Here is a 17,037-nt window from a genome sequence, read left to right on the forward strand (position 1 = left end):
ACACTTTACAATCAACAAAAGATTAGTAATAGTCCCAAAATGTGGAAGCTCAACAGTACACTTCTTAATAACCTCTGGGTTAAAGAGGAAATAAAGGAAGAAATCAAAATGTTTTGAGACTTCAATGAAAATGAAGACACAAGCTATCAAAATATTTGGGACACAGCTAAGGTAGTACTGAGAGGGAAGTTCATAGCCATACAAGCACACGTTAGGAAACAAGAAAAAGCACAAATAAACAGCCTGATTGCACATCTTAAAGACCTAGAAGAACAACAAAGGAACCCTAAAGCAACCAGAAGGACAGAAATCACTAAAGTTAGGGCAGAAATCAATAACGTTGAGAATAAGAAAACCATACAAAAAATCAACAAAAGTAAATGTTGGTTCTTCGAAAGAATGAACAAAATCGACAAACCTTTAGCCAGACTCACAAAACAAAAAAGGGAGAAGACCCAAATAAATCAGACACTAAATGAAAGAGGAGATGTCACAACAGACACCACAGAAATTCAACATATTATGCGAGGCTTCTATGAACAACTATATGCCACCAAGTTAGAGAACCTGGAAGAAATGGACGATTTCCTAGATACCTACCAACTTCCAAAACTAAGTAAAGAGGAAGTGGATAACATGAACAGGCCCATCACAGATAATGAAATTGAAATAGTTATCAAAAACCTCCCCAAAAATAAAAGTCCGGGACCAGATGGTTTTACAAATGAATTCTACAAAACCTTCAAAGAAGAAGTAAAACCTCTACTTTTAAAAGTCTCCCAGAAGATTGAAGACACTGGAATACTCCCTGCCAGCTTCTATGAAGCCAACATCACTCTGATACCAAAAGCAGACAGGGACACAACCAAAAAAGAAAACTACAGACCAATATCTCTGATGAACATAGATGCTAAAATACTGAACAAAATTCTAGCCAACCAGATACAGCAGTATATCAAAAAGATTGTTCATCATGACCAAGTGGGGTTTATCCCAGGCATGCAAGGTTGGTTTCATATACGTAAATCAATCAATGTGATCCACCACATCAACAAAAGCAAGACAAAAAAACCACATGGTCATATCAATAGATGCAGAGAAAGCCTTTGACAAAATACAACATCCCTTTATGATCAAAACACTACAAAAAATGAGAATGGATAGAAAATTACTGAAGATAGTGGAGTCTATATATAGCAAACCTACAGCCAACATCACACTCAATGGTGAAAAACTGGAAGCATTTCCCCTCAGATCAGGTACTAGACAGGGCTGCCCAGTATCACCATTACTATTCAACATAGTGTTGGAAGTTCTTGCCATAGCAATCAGGCAGGAGCAAGGAATTCAAGGGATACAGATTGGAAGAGAAGAAGTCAAACTCTCCTTATTTGCAGATGACATGATAGTATACATGGAAAAACCTAAGGAATCCAGCAAGAAGCTTTTGGAAATCATCAGGCAATACAGTAAGGTGTCAGGCTACAAAATTAACATTCAAAAGTCAGTGGCATTCCTCTATGCAAACACTAAGTTAGAAGGAATTGAAATCCAGAAATCAGTTCCTTTTACTATAGCAACTAAAACAATAAAATATCTAGGAGTAAACCTAACCAAAGAAGTGAAAGACTTGTATATTGAAAATTATGAGTCACTACTCAAAGAAATTGAAAAAGACACAAAGAAGTGGAAAGATATTCCATGTTCATGGGTCAGTAGAATTAACATCATCAAAATGAATATACTACCCAGAGCCATCTACAAATTTAATGCTATCCCCATCAAGATCCCAAGTACATTTTTTAGGAGAATAGAAAAAATGCTACAAATGTTTATCTGGAACCAGAAAAGACCTAGAATTGTCAAAACAATCTTGAGAAAAAAGAACAGAACTGGAGGCATCACACTCCCAGATCTCAAACTGTATTATAGGGCCATTGTCATCAAAACTGCTTGGTACTGGAACATGAATAGAAACACTCACCAGTGGAATAGAATTGAGAGGCCAGTAGTGAGCCATCATACCTATGGACATCTAATCTTTGACAAAGGGACCCAGACTATTAAATGGGGAAAGCAGAGTCTCTTCAACAAATGGTGTTGGAAACAATAACTTGAAACATGCAGAAGAATGAAACTGAACCACTGTATTTCACCAAATACAGAAGTAAATTCTAAGTGGATCAAGGACTTGGATGTTAGACCACAAACTATCAGATACTTAGAAGAAAATATTGGCAGAACTCGTTTCCACATAAATTTCAAAGACATCTTCAATGAAACGAATCCAATTACAAAGAAGACTAAGGCAAGTATAAATCTATGGGACTACATCAAATTATAAAGCTTCTTCATAGCAAAAGAAACCACTACCCAAATCAAGAGACCCCTCACAGAATGGGAGAAGATCTTTACATGCCATACATCAGACAAGAGTTTAATAACCAACATATATAAAGAGCTTGCCAAACTCAACAACAAGACAGCAAATAACCCCATCCAAAAATGGGGGGAGGACATGGACAGAATATTCACCACAGAAGAGATCCAAAAGGCTGAGAAACACATGAAAAAGTGCTCCAGGGAGTCGGGCTGTAGTGCAGTGGGTTAAGCGCAGGTGGCGCAAAGCGCAAGGACCGGCATAAGGATCCCGGTTTGAACCCCGACTCCCCACCTGCAGGGGAGTCGCTTCACAGGCGGTGAAGCAGGTCTGTAGGTGTCTATCTTTTTCTCCTTCTCTCTGTCTTCCCCTCCTCTCTCCATTTCTCTCTGTCCTATCCAACAATGACAACAACAACAATAATAACTACAACAATAAAACAACAAGGGCAACAAAAGGGAATAAATAAATAAAATAAATATTAAAAAAAAAAAAGAAAAAGTGCTCCAAGTCTCTGATTGTCAGAGAAATGCAAATCAAGACAACAATGAGATACTACTTCACTCCTGTGAGAATGTCATACATCAGAAAAGGTAACAGCAGCAAATGCTGGAGAGGGTGTGGGGTCAAACGAACCCTCCTGCACTGCTGGTGGGAATGTCAATTGGTCCAACCTCTGTGGAGAACAGTCTGGAGAACTCTCAGAAGGCTAGACATGGACCTACCCTATGACCCTGCAATTCCTCTCCTGGGGATATATCCTAAGGAACCCAACACATCCATCCAAAAAGATCTTTGTACACATATGTTCTTGGCAGCACAATTTGTAATAGCCAAAACCTGGAAGCAACCCAGGTGTCCAACAACAGACGAGTGGCTGAGCAAGTTGTGGTCTATATACACAATGTAATACTACTCAGCTGTAAAAAATGGTGACCTCACCATTTTCAGCTTACCTTGGATGGACCTTGAAAAATTCATGTTAAGTGAAATAAGTCAGAAACGGAAGGATGAATATGGGATGATCTCACTCTCAGGCAGAAGTTGAAAAACAAGATCAGAAAAGAAAGCAGAAGTAGAACCTGAAATGGAATTGGCGTATTGCACCAAAGCAAAAGACTCTGGGGTGGGTGGGTGGGGAGAATACAGGTCCAAGAAGGATTCAGAGGACCTAGTGGGGGTTGTATTGTTATATGGGAAACTGGGGAATGTTATGCATGTACAAACTATTGTACTTACTGTTGAGTGTAAAACATTAATTCCCCAATAAAAAAAAATCAGAGTCAAAAAAAAAAAGAAAGATTACATCTGACATATATTTTGAATAAATGTTTGTTACTTTATAATTCTGATAAAAGAACACACCAACTATATAGTGCCTAATCTTTTAAAAACTTCTTTATTGGTGGATTAATGGTTTACAGTTGCCAATAAAATACAATATTTTGTACATGTGTAACATTTCCCAGTTTTCCACATAACATTACAGCCCCCTCTAGGTCCTCCTCTGTCATCAGGTTCCAGGACTTGATCCCTCCCCCCCACCTACCCCAGAGTCATTTACTTTGGTGCAATACACAAACTCCAGTCCAAGTTCTGCTTATTGTTTTTCCTTCTGATCTTGTTTTTCAACTTCTGTCTACTAATGAGATCATCCCATATTCATCCTTCTGTTTCTGACTTATCTCACTTAACATGATTCCTTCTAAGATGGGCTGAAAATGGTGAAATCACCATTTTTAATAGCTGAGTAGTATTCCATTGTGTATATAGACCACAACTTGCTCAGCCATCTATTGTTGGATACCTGGGTTTCTTTCAGGTTTTGGCTATTACAAATTGTGCAGCTAAGAACATAGGTGTACAAAGATCTTTTTGGATGGGTGTGTTTGGTTCTTTAGGATATATCCACTGGAGAGGAATTGCAGGGTCGTAGGGTAGGTCCATTTCTAGCCTTCTAAGAGTTCTCCAGACTGTTCTCCACAGAGGTTGGACCAATTTACATTCCTTTGACCCCATACCCTCTCCAGCATTTGCTGCTGTTACCTTTTCTGCTGTATGACATTCTCACAAGAGTGAAGTGGTATCTCATTTTTTTTATTTGCATTTCTATGGCCATCAATGACTTGGAACATTTTTTGGGGGAAACATTTTTTTCTTATGTTTGTTGGAGTTTCAGATCTCTTCTGTGGTGAATATTCTGTCCATGTCCTCCCCCTCTTTTTTTTTTTGCCTCCAGGATTATCTCTGGGGTTCGGTGACTGCACTATGGATCCACTGCTCCAGGAAGCCATTTTTCCCATTTTGTTGCCCTTGTTGTTTATTGTTGTTGTTATTATTATTGTTGTTATTGCTGTTGTTGTTGGATAGGACAGAGAGAAATCCAGAGAGGAGGGGAAGGCAGAGGGGGGAGAGAGAGATAGATACCTGCAGACCTGCTTCACCTCTTGTGAAGTGACCCCCCTGCAGGTGGTAAGCCAGGGCTCTAACCGGGGTCCTTACGATGGTCCTTGCACTTCGTGCCATATATACTGCCTAGCACCCCCTATACCCCTATTTTTGGATAGGGTCGTTTTCTTGTTGTTGAGTTTGGTGAGCTTTTTATATACTTTGGTTATTAACCTTTTGTCCGATATATGGCATGTAAAGATCTTCCACTCTGTGAGAGTTACCTCCTTTGTTTGGGTAGTTTTTTTTTTTTTTCTTTTTTCTTTTTTTTTTTGCTGTGCAGAAGCTTTTAATTTTATGGAGTCCCATTGGTTTATTTTTGTTTTAGTCTTCTTCGTAATTAAATTCATATCACTGAAGATGTCTTTAAAACCTAAATAGAAAAGAGTTATGCCAATAATTTCCTCTAAGTATTTGATAGTTTCTGGTCTATCATCCAAGTCCTTCATCCACTTGGAATTTACTTTTGTGTTTGGTGAAATATAGTGGTTCAATTTTATTCTTCTGCATGTTTCAACCCAATTTTTCCAACACCATTTGTTAAAAAGACCCCCTTCCCCCATTTAATAGTCTGAGCACTTTTGCCAAAGATTAGATGTCCATAGGTGTGGGGGCTTACTTCTGGGCTTTCAGTTCTATTCCCCTGGTCAGTGTGTCTATTCATGTTTCAGTACCAAGCAGTTTTGATGACAATGGCCCTATAATACAATTTGAGATCTGGAAGTGTAATGCCTCCAGTTCTGTTCTTCTCAAGATTGTTTTGGCCATTCTAGGTCTTTTCTGGTTCCAGATAAACATTTGTAGCTTTTGTTCTATTCTCCTAAGAAATTGTGTTGGATCGGGAGTCGGGCTGTAGTACAGCGGGCTAAGCGCAGGTGGCGCAAAGCACAAAGAGCGGCATAAGGATCCCGGTTCAAACCCCGGCTCCCCACCTGCAGGGGAGTCGCTTCACAGGCGGTGAAGCAGGTCTGCAGGTGTCTATCTTTCTCTCCTCCTCTCTGTCTTCCCCTCCCTCTCTCCATTTCTCTCTGTCCTATCCAACAACAACTACAACAATAAAACAACAAGGGCAACAAAAGGGAAAAAAATAAATAAAAAATAAATATAAAAAAAAGAAATTGGGTTGGATCTTGATGGAGATTGCATTAAATTTGTGTATGGCTCTCGGTCGTATGTTCATTTTAATGATGTTAATTCTTCCAATATAGTGTCTAATTTATTGAGATTTCTTTTATGTAGTTAAGGGAGATGCAAAGGAAAACTTGAGTGTGCTATTTTCTTCTTACTATTCTTTAAGTATTTGTTTTTATCATTCATTTTTAAATTCATTTTTTAAGCCAAGCAGCTGGTCAGCTCTGTTTATTAGTGATGCTAGGAATTGAACCTGGGTTCTCTTGAAAGCAAGTCCTTTCCATAACTTCTGTGCTTTTGTCCTGGGTATATTTCTTTCTTTTTTTAAAATTTCTTTATTGGGGGATTAATGTTTTACAGTTGGCAGTAAATACAATAGTTTGTACATGCATAACATTTCTCAGTTTTCCACATAACAATACAACCCCCACTAGGCCCTCTGTCTGGGTATATTTCTTAAAAACAATCTGGTACAATGATCCTTATGTCAGAGACGTATTTTGGGATGATAAATTTTACTCACCTCCAGTAAGAAATTTTTGACAAATAGTATCAGTCCAGTTCCAGAGCTGGTGAAGAGCAAATGCTTACCACATAGACTCAAAATTTCAGTTCAGATTACAAATACCCTGTTTTTAAAATGTTTGCTTTGGGGACCATAGGAGAACTCACTTGTTAAGGTGCATGTCTTGCAATGCACTTGACCTGTATTAGAGCCCTGGCACCACACAGAAGAACCATGACACTGGAGGAAGTGTCTCTTTCTGTCTCTGTTTCTCTCTTGCTGAAGTGAAAAAAAAAGAGAGAGAGACTCAGAATTTGCTCCAGTTATGACTGGAAACATGTGCAAGATCCATTGTGCTCTCCAAATTCTACCTTCCTATATTAAATGAAGGTAAAAATTGAAAATCTGGGTTTACCAGTATTAAGTATGCAGAGTGTTGTTTTGGTGGTCTGGTGTCGGGCTGCACCGCGGAGAAGAGAGCAGACGTCCAGAGCAAAAGGGTACACAAATCTTTATTATAGGATGGGGGGGGGTTGGTTCAGACCATGTGGAGCCAGCCGGCAATGGCTGTCCCCACTACCTGACCATGGGGGGAGAGCAGGGAGCGAGACCTCAGAGAGGGAGAGCTGAGAGCCCAGAGAGAGGGGGGGTCGAGGGGGCTTTTTATTGGGCGACAACCAGGGGTGACGTGTAGGGCCAGGATTGGTTGAAGGGGGCACTCTAGGATTTTGCAGGGTGTAGAAAAAGCTGGGGACAGAGACTGCATCAGAATAACTCCTCAGCAACATCTCCTCCTATCCCTTTATATCTAAATGGACACAGTAAAGAAAAATGGAATGGAGCAGGCTTAAATGTTTTAGAGGAATGCCATGCTCAGGTGGGAAGATGTAGGACTTTCTGTGGAGGAGGGAAGGCTTAAATGGCTGCGAACCTTGTGAGATTTATGTGTCCTCCTGTGCTCAACCCCTCTTTAGAGAGAGAGACTTACCTGGAGAGACTCATCTCATAAGTTTAAGCGCAGCCTGCTCAACCATTTCTTCACAATATATCTACATCTTTTCTATCTTTCTATCTAGTAATAGCATAAGATGTACAAAGTCTGTAAAAGACTATCATGGGGCAGAAACCTTTTGGGCATAAGCCTAAATGATATAACAAAATAGGAAGGGACAAATAGGGGAGTAGTAAAAGCCAGTGTGGTGTGAAGGGAAGGATTGGTGTGTAAAGGAACATTCCCTGCTTGGGTGGGGAAAGGGACAAGGGTACATAATGAGGGGGAGACGGGAGGCATGACCCACCAAACAGAGGGGCTATTTGGCATTGTATAGTCCTCAAGGCAACAGTCTGTAAAGTCTATGAATTACTCAGGATCAGTCTATGAAAAACCAACAGCGTGAAGGGAAATAAGCTGCTTCAAAATTGTGTAAAATGTATATAGGGTATGTCAGAAAGTCCGATACAAGTCTCAGTCTGAAGTAGATGGCTAGGGGAAGAATTGGCAGGGGATGCAACACTGCATGAGGGAGGTCAGCTGCTGGAATGTTGTTTTTCTGTAGATAGCCAGCTGGAACTGCCAACACGTGACAAGCAGGTCAGAAGCAGGAACGGTAACCAGGCATGAAGAAAGTTCTGTCCTTGGAGTCTGTGTATCAGGTTCTTCAGATCGTGTTGAGTGACATCTAGGGTTTCGGGGGGTGTGCCATCTAGTCGTGCCATCTAGTGGGTGACGTAAGGGTGTGCAGGGGTTCAGATGGTTTTTCCGGGATTCCTGTGAAAGAAACACAAACAATCTGCTTCTCGTGGTTAATTTGAACTTGTAACAAGTTATAGGTTTGTTATAGTTGATACCTCGATGATTATAATTGGTTTAGAATCTCTTTATGATTTTATTTAAAGGTCATCTAATGTGACCTCCTGTAGCAGCCTCTACCGCAGGATCTTGAGACCAATTTTAGCTAAAATATGTATTTTAAACAGACTCAAATTGCTTAGAGAGTTAACGCATATTCGTGACAATGATTTTAATGTTTACAGTGCCAGATTGATGCCAGATCTGTTGTGGATTAATTTCCACAAGATAGTTTACAGGGCACCTTTGGGGGCCCTTCAAAGGTGTCCTGTATATAAAATTTATATAGTTTAGTTTTTGGGAATGAATAGTCACGTTGAACATTTAGACTTTTGCCTAAATAGTAAGTTACCTTAATTTTTACCTTGTCTGGTAAAAGTGTAGCTGTAGGGTTACACTTTTGACCATTAAGTTAGTGTTACCAAACTTGAGACATACCCATAAACATTTAGTTATAACAAACTGGAGGAAAAAGAACTTTTGTTATAAAAACACATTATTTAAGAACAAATTTAAATCTGTCATTAGTCACACAGTTTAAGACTAAACACTTACATATATACCAAAACTATATATAAAATTCAAAAGAGGGAGAAAGAAAAAAATTTTGGAATGTTTCTGGACGTCTCCAGAAACTTTGGCTGCATCCAGCATTTTTATATAAAGCCAATTACCTTTTAGAGTACTCCAAGCAGATGGGTCATGCAAACAAAATTTTTTTGTCATTCAACACACTCACTCACAAAAACAACTGGCCAGTTATAACATAAGACATACAGGGAAAGGGTAGGAGAGAGGTCTCTGTGAGCCAGATTTTGTAGGTTCTGCCATGTTGTATTACGGGTCCTGGGATGTATCCTGAATCTGGTCTTCTTGTAGTATTTCTTGTTCTTCAGGAATAACAGCGCCATCCTGCGGGTATTGTCGGACATGGCGGGCAGGAACCCAGACAGGTTTAGAGAAATTTTGAGGGAAAATGCATGCGAAACCCCTTCCCATGGTCAATAATGGGTCAGGCCCTTTCCAAATTTTATCGAGTGGGTCTCTCCATTTGACCTTAATAGATGGGAGGGTAGATGGTGTTTGCCAGTGAAGAATAATAGGGGGTAAGGCTGAGTTATTGTAAATATTAAAGAGATTTAGCGTAGTTAAGGCTTTTGCTAGCTGGATATTGGGGGGATATGTTCCTCCTTTATCTTTATTTAGTTGAGCCTTCAGAGTTTGATGGGCCCTCTCGACAATGCCTTGTCCCTGTGGATTGTAGGGAATGCCCGTGGTATGAGTAATATTCCAGAGGGAACAAAATTCTTTAAATTGTTTGCTTGTAAACATAGGTGCATTGTCTGTTTTCAAAAATAATGGGACCCCCATAACGGCAAAACAAGAGAGCATATGGCTTACAAGCTTTTTGGCACTTTCTCCTGTCTGAGCTGTAGCCCACATAAATTTAGAAAAGGTATCAATTGAGACAAACACATATTTTTGTTTGCCAAAGTTTGGTATGTGGGTGACATCAATTTGCCAAATTGCATTAGCTTTTAAACCTCGGGGGTTAACCCCAAGGGTCTGGATAGCAGGTGTCTTTATGAGACTTGCACAAGAAGAGCATGTAGCAAGGATGTGTTTTAACTGTGGTACAGGAACATCAGGGAATCGAGCTCGAAGGCCTTTAAGATTAACATGGGTTAGAGAATGAAAATTAGCAGGATCAGAGACAGAGACTGGGAAAGTTCCTATGAAGGCAAGGCAGTCAACTGCGGCATTCCCTTTGGACAGGGAACCAGGAAGAGGGCTGTGGGAATGAAGGTGTTGAATATACAGTGGTTGGGTTCGAGAACAGAGCATAGAGGCGATTTGAATCAAGAGAGGGGAAAGTGGGTTGTCGTCAATTTTCACATAAGAATGAGCAAGCCATGGAAGTAAGTTAACAGTATACACACCGTCAGAAAAAAGGTTGAAGGATTCTGGTACAGCTTTTAGTGCAAGAAAAACAGCATAAAGTTCTTTGTACTGAGGGGAATTATCAGGAAGCTCAGCAAAGAGAGGTTTAGGAGATTGTTTGTCTGGATAATATATAAGGGCAGCAGCTCCCCTTTTTCCGCCATCAGTAAAGATTGTAGGAGCAGAGGGAATGGGATCCCGAGAGAAAAGTTTAGGTGCTAGTAGAGGCAGAAGAGGTAAAGAAGCTATTAATTTATTAGAAGGAAAATGGTTATCTATTTGTCCTGGAAACCCCACGAAGCTTATGGCAAAGCGGGAATGATGGCGTATAAGCCACTCTGTATCTGTGAGAGAAAAGGGCAGAATGATTAAATCTAGTTCTTTCCCTAAGACCTGCACAGACCTATTTCTCCCTTGGCGAACCATGAATGCTAACGCGTCTATCTCAGTGAGGAGTCTTGGAGCTCCTCCTACTGGCGTGTGAAGCCATTCAAGAACCCCATGGTCTTGCCACAGTGTCCCTACTACTGTGGGGGTGGAGTTGAAGATTAGAAGGTTTACCGGAGAGGAGGGGGAGAATCGAACAAGGTGCATGTCCTGGAGGGCCTGGTTAACCCTTTCCAGTGCCAAGGAGGCCTCAGGAGTTAACTTACGTTTTGAAGAGGGCTGTTTGTTTCCTTTCAACAGGTCAAACAGTGGTTGGAGGCAGCTTGTGGGCAGATAGAGATACTGCCTAAGCCAATTTAAATTTCCTAGAAAACTTTGTAAAGAAGCAAGAGTAAGGTTAGAAGGGAAGGTAACATTAGGTTTTAAGGGACGAATTTGCGTTAGAGAAATCTCTGAACCTAGGAAGGATATTGGAGGGATTAGCTGTATCTTCTCAGGGGCTACATTAAGACCACTTTTCTTTAATGCAGGAATGAGAAAATCACGTAAGGCATAGAGATCTGTATCTGATTTTCCCCATATTAAAATATCATCTGTATAATGAAAAATATTAAGGCCCTTATGAATATATGGGACAAGGGCAGATTTAACAGCCTCCTGACAAATTATAGGACTATTGGCCATACCCTGGGGCAGCACCACCCATTCAAATCTATCAGCAGGGCTGGCGTTATTAATAGATGGAACAGAGAAGGCAAAACGTTTACAATCTCGCGGATGCAAGGGGATAGAGAAAAAACAATCTTGTATATCAATAGCTATGATTGGAATTCCCGTGGGAATTGCAGAAGCAAGAGGCAAACCCCTTTGGGGGGAGCCCCAGACCTGCATGGTTTTATTTACTGCACAGAGATCTTGCAGGAGGCGCCATTTTCCCAAGCGCTTTTTAATCACAAAGACAGGAGTATTCCATGGGCTTCGAGAATAATGAATGTGTCCCAAGGACAACTGCTCTCGGACGAGCTCTTTTAAAATTTTTAGCTTATCCCTAGGTAAAGGCCACTGTTCCACACAGACAGGCTCATTAGAAAGCCAGCTTAAGTGGGGTGTTTGGCTACGAACAGTGGCATTTAGTATTGGGGGTGCTGAATAGACCTGGTATCGCGGGAATGAGTTTTACGCTCTGCAGAGGCGTCTATGGATATCCTAACATCAAGACATTCCAGAAGATCCCTGCCCAGTAAGCTGGTGCTAATATTAGCTACCAAAGGGCGTAAGTGTCCGGTAGAACCTTCTGGGTCTTCCCACATGAGTGAGTCTCGTGTGCAAAATGCTCTGGTCATCCCTCCTATTCCATGTAAACTGGGTCCAGGGATAAGTTCCCAATTTTGGGGAACCTCTTCTTGCCTTAAAATCGTCTTTTCTCCCCCTGTGTCAATCAAAAATTTAAAAGGAATATTGCCAATCTTTACTGTCATAGAAGGGTGGCCCCGTTCTAAAACAGGAAAATCTCAGGCCCCGAATTTGTACCATTCAGGGGCGAACCATCTTTATGAAATTGGGACCAACAATCTCTCTTCCAATGAAACTCCTTATGACATTTTGGACAAACAGTACGTGGTCTCTGGCTCCCTGACTGAAAGCCGGGTTGCTCTGGCTGGAGGCGTGGTTTCCCTGACTGGAGGCGTGGTCGCAACTTATCAGGACATTGGTTACGCCAATGTCCTTGGTGACCGCACTGAAAGCAGGCCCCGTTTTGCTTACGTGGGGCAACTGCATAGACTTGCGTCATAGCGGGTGCCCCATAATTGCCTGATGTAAGTTCCTGTGTTGCTAGAATCCAATTATCTGGGTGTAGGTGTTTAAGATTAAGGCATACCTGACGGAATTATGGTGTCATGCCTTCCCAGACAATAGAGCGCAGGAGTAGTGTGCGGACGTCAGGATTATAAACCTTTCTCTCTAAGCTTCTCTTCACCCTTGAGATGAAGCTCACCAATGATTCATCAGAGCCTTGATGAAAAGAGTTAATGGGAGCTGATAGATCTACATCGGGTGTGGTCACCCTTTCCCATGCTTGTGTTGCACAGATGCGTACCTGTTCAAAATAACCGGTTGGAAACCTGGCTTCTGCCTGCTGAGCTCCAGATTCATAAGCTCCTGCTCCAAACAAAGCATCAGAATTCCATTCTACCTGTTTGTTACTATTTTCCTGCGATTGCCTAGAGCACTCATCGTGGAAGCATGCTTGCCACTGAAGATAGAGTGGGTCTGGGAGTGCAGCACAAGCCAGATCTTTCCAGTCTTGTGGTGTATTTAAATGCTGGTAAAAACTCCTCAAATCGGACTTGGTCCATGGAGAATGCATTCCGTCCTCCCTGACCGCTTATCTGAGTGTTCCAAGATCTGTAGAGGAATATGGCTGCCACAGCTGAGAGTTTTGTTTAGAAGGGGCCAAGTTTACCGGGAATGTGTGGATTTGGTCCGATGGCGCGGGAGAGGGAGCTACAGAAGTGGGAAGTGCTGTAGAAACTGCTGTAGTGGCTGCAGGGGAGACTAAACGCATATCTACGGGGACAGAGCTTCCGGGGTGGACTGCACATGGTTTAAAATCCTTAAATGCTGAAAAAATATCCTTTAGCTCTCGTATCTCAGCCACTAGGTCCCTTAATGGTGACGTATCAGCAGGGGGCGGGGTCAGGGACAAGGAAGCCTCAGGCGGAGCTGAAACCGCTGCGGCAGGGGCTGGGGGCAGGGTCAGGAGCGCAGAAGCTGCAGGCGGAGCTGAAACCAGGGCGGCAGGGGCGGCGGGGGTTCAGGAATGCAGAAGCTGCAGGCGGAGCTGAAACCGGGGCGGCAGAGGCCGGGGGCGGGGTCAGGAACACGGAAGCTGCAGGCGGAGCTAAAACCAGGGCGGCAGGGGCAGGGGGGGGGTTCAGGGTCGCAGAAACCTCAGGTGGAGCTGAAACCGGGGCGGCAGGGGCTGGGGTCAGGAAAACGGAAGCTGCAGGTGGAGCTGAAACTGGGGCGGCAGGGGCAGGGGGGGGTTCAGGGTCGCAGAAACCTCAGGTGGAGCTGAAACCGGGGCGGCAGGGGGCGGGGTCAGAGGAGGAGCGTCCGAACACGTGTGCATGTCTGTGGGAACGGAATTCTTGGGTTTAGCCACTGATCGCTTAGGACGTCTAAGTCTTAAGCACATGTGATTTAACTCTCGTACCTCAGCCTCAAGGTCACTTATCCTTATGGCATACCACGATTTACATATCTTGAAAGTGGCGACCACAGTTAAAAAAATCCAAGGGGTAGCGAAAGTTAAACCGTTTATGACAGCGTGAATCTGTCCCAGGTCAAGAGATAATGACTGGGACACCTCCTCATAAAACGAGAAATTTCCCATGGTGGAGGGAAACGCAGGGCCACAGAAGTGGGCGGATGCCACTTACCTGTGTCTGGGCGGTTTCGAAGACCTCAGGCCGGGCGTGGTGTGGGTACGGAACACGATGGGCGCCAGATGTTGTTATGGTGGTCTGGTGTTGGGCTGCACTGCGGAGAAGAGAGCAGACGTCTAGAGCAAAGGGGTACACAAATCTTTATTATAGGATGGGGGGGGTTTGGTTCAGACCACGTGGAGCCAGCCGGCAATGGCCGTCCCCACTACCTGACCATGGGGGGAGAGCAGGGAGCGAGACCTCAGAGAGGGAGAGCTGAGAGCCCAGAGAGAGAGGGGGGGGTGAGGGGCACTCTAGGATTTTGCCGGGCGTAGAAAAACCTGGGGGCAGAGACTGCATCAGAATAACTCCTCAGCAACAGCAGAGAAATCAACAAGGCTTTTCAAATTACTTTCCATCTATCTATGTCAAGTAATTAATTTATACCTGATCTTAGATAAAAGTGTTTATGTATTTTCATATGTAAATATAAGAATTATTATGTAAATAGAAGAATTCTTATATTTCCATATTCTCATACATAAAGATAAGAATTCAGATAATCCAGTTCTTCAGTTTCCGTTCTGTTATCTTTTTTTTAAAAATATTTATTTATTTACTGGAAGAGACAGCCAGAAATTGAGAGGGGGGAGGGGGAGATGGAAAGAGGGAGAGACAGAGAGACACCTGCAGCCCTACTCCACCACTCATGAAGCTTTCCCCTTGCAGGTGGGAACCAGGGGCTTGAACCTGGGTCCTTGTGCACTATAATGTGTGCACTCAACCAGGGGTGCCACCGCCTGCCCCCTGTTATTTCTTTTTTTATTCCTTCAGGGTCATCACTGGGACTTGGTTCCTGCACTACTATTCCACGGTTCCAAGCAGCCATTTTTTCCATTTTGTTGTTGTTATTATTGCATTGTTGTTGATGTTATTGTTGTTGTGTAGGACAGAGAGAAATCAGGGGAGGAGGGGAAGACAAAGGAGAGAGAAAGACACCTGTAGATCTATTTCACTGCTTGTGAAGGGACCTCCCCTGCAGGTGTGGACCTGGAGGCTTGAACTGTTGATTCTTGCGCTGATCCTTGTGCTTTGTGCGCTTAACCCACTGCGCTACCTCTGGGCATCCCCATTCTGTTATTTCTAAACATCATTCTTCAATATATTCGTTATACATAATCATACTTTAGGTGCTTAACTATTGGCTACTATATTTTGTACTTGATTTTACACAGGTTTTGCATACGGAAAATATTCGTCACTGACATCTTGAGCTACCAAATTATATATCTATATATATCTATATATACATATATAGATATATATTACCTCTTTAATTTTTTTTTAATCTTTGTCCCTGTGACTAACAGGTGCCATGGGCAAAGATAATACACATAAAACAGTTGCTGTGAATTTAATGCTACAAAATAGCCATTAATAACTAGCTAGGAAAAAAAAACTAGCTAGGTTGAACTAACCAGTTAAAGGGAAAAAATGATGTTTATTTTTATGAATGCTGATTGTTTTCTTTGTTTTTAGTCTTTTTAAAAATATTTATTTATTTCCTTTTGTTGCCCTTGTTTTATTGTTGTAGTTATTATTTTTGTTGTTATTGATGTCATCATTGTTGGATAGGACAGAGAGAAATGGAGAGAGGAGGGGAAGACAGTGAGTGGGAGAGAAAGATAGACACCTGCAGACCTACTTCACCACTTGTGAAGTGACTCCCCTGCAGCTGGGGAGCTGGGGGCTGGAACCAGGATCCTTACATTGGTCCTTGTGCTTTGTGCTTAACCCACTGTGCCCACCTCCCTTGATTGTTTTCTGTTAAATGGATTTGTATGTAAGGTACTGCTTTGTAGTTTCTAATATAATCTTTACTGGTTACTTCAAAGATAAAATGTTTTCATACATGTGAATACAGACATGCATGCTTAAATTATGTTTATGTTTGTCTCTGATTCTTTAGCTTCACCCTGTGATCCCACTTTTATCCTGAGCAGCGCTCCCTGTAATGTGATCTGCTCAGTCATTTTCCAGAATCGTTTTGATTATTCAGACCAGACTTTTTTAAGCATCATGGAAAGATTTGATGAAAACCTTAAGATTATGAGCTCTCCCTGGATGCAGGTGAGACAAATATTCTTTCATTATGTGGTATTCATTTATTACCTTATTCTAAGGAGTGCAAATTTCTAGATGTACCAAACTGTGAAGTGAAACTGTAAACACCATAATCCAGACCAGACCTCAACCTTGTAGAATGCCCTTGTTTATCTTTTATAGACAGAAAGGGCTGAGGAGACAGCATGATTGCTATGCAAATTAATCAGGCTCCAGGCTCTGAGCTCTTAAGGCTCAACTCCACTACCACTGTAAGTTGTAACTGAGCAGGGGTCTGGTAAAAAGCAAACAAACAAACAAACCACAGGAAAGTGAATGCTTAGAGTACAGAACAAGAATTCAACCCTATTAACTCTGTTTAGTGACCTATTTTATTTTATTATTATTAGTATTCATTTTTTGAGGGCGATGCAGAGAGAGAAACACACACACAGAGAAACACCAGAGCACTGCTCAGCTCTGGCTTATGGTGGTGGTGGTGTGGGGGGGATTGAAGCTGGGACTTAAGAGCTCAGGCATGAGAGTCTGTTTGCATAACCATTATGCTGTCTCCCCCACCCTAGTGACTTTTTTTTTTAAACCTCAGCAAAGCACAATTTCAATAAACTACTCTGGTAACTTGCTAAAAAATTGCTTTTAGCTCTAGTTACACTTTAAAACCCCTGTTGAAAACCTTTAGTTAACCCACAGGTATTGCCATTCAGTCAATTCTTAGGAACATCTCTATCACACTTGTTTGCAGAAATATTAAGTATCTAAATTTATTAAGGAAAAGAACATCCCTACCAAGGGAGGAAAAGGCTAAGAACCATTGTTGTTTTCACAGAGCTGACTAGGGTAGATG

At 42.0% G+C, this 17,037-nt stretch overlaps 1 protein-coding gene and 1 long non-coding RNA gene across 3 annotated transcripts in view; one reads left to right on the plus strand and one right to left on the minus strand.

Moving 5' to 3' along the window:
- The window catches only part of LOC132538952 (uncharacterized), a 310,731-nt gene that overhangs the window by 290,603 nt on the left and 3,091 nt on the right, over positions 1-17,037 (minus strand). The window lies entirely within an intron of this gene.
- Positions 1-17,037, plus strand: part of LOC103126403 (cytochrome P450 2C9-like) — a 117,544-nt gene that overhangs the window by 10,879 nt on the left and 89,628 nt on the right. For both annotated transcript variants that reach the window (XM_060192338.1, XM_060192345.1), the window contains exon 4: positions 16,039-16,199. In XM_060192338.1, the coding sequence (XP_060048321.1) occupies positions 16,039-16,199 (161 nt within the window). The remainder of the gene's footprint in view (positions 1-16,038; positions 16,200-17,037) is intronic.

This window comes from Erinaceus europaeus, chromosome 1 (assembly GCF_950295315.1).
Source record: "Erinaceus europaeus chromosome 1, mEriEur2.1, whole genome shotgun sequence".
NCBI classification, from domain to species: Eukaryota; Metazoa; Chordata; class Mammalia; order Eulipotyphla; family Erinaceidae; genus Erinaceus; species Erinaceus europaeus.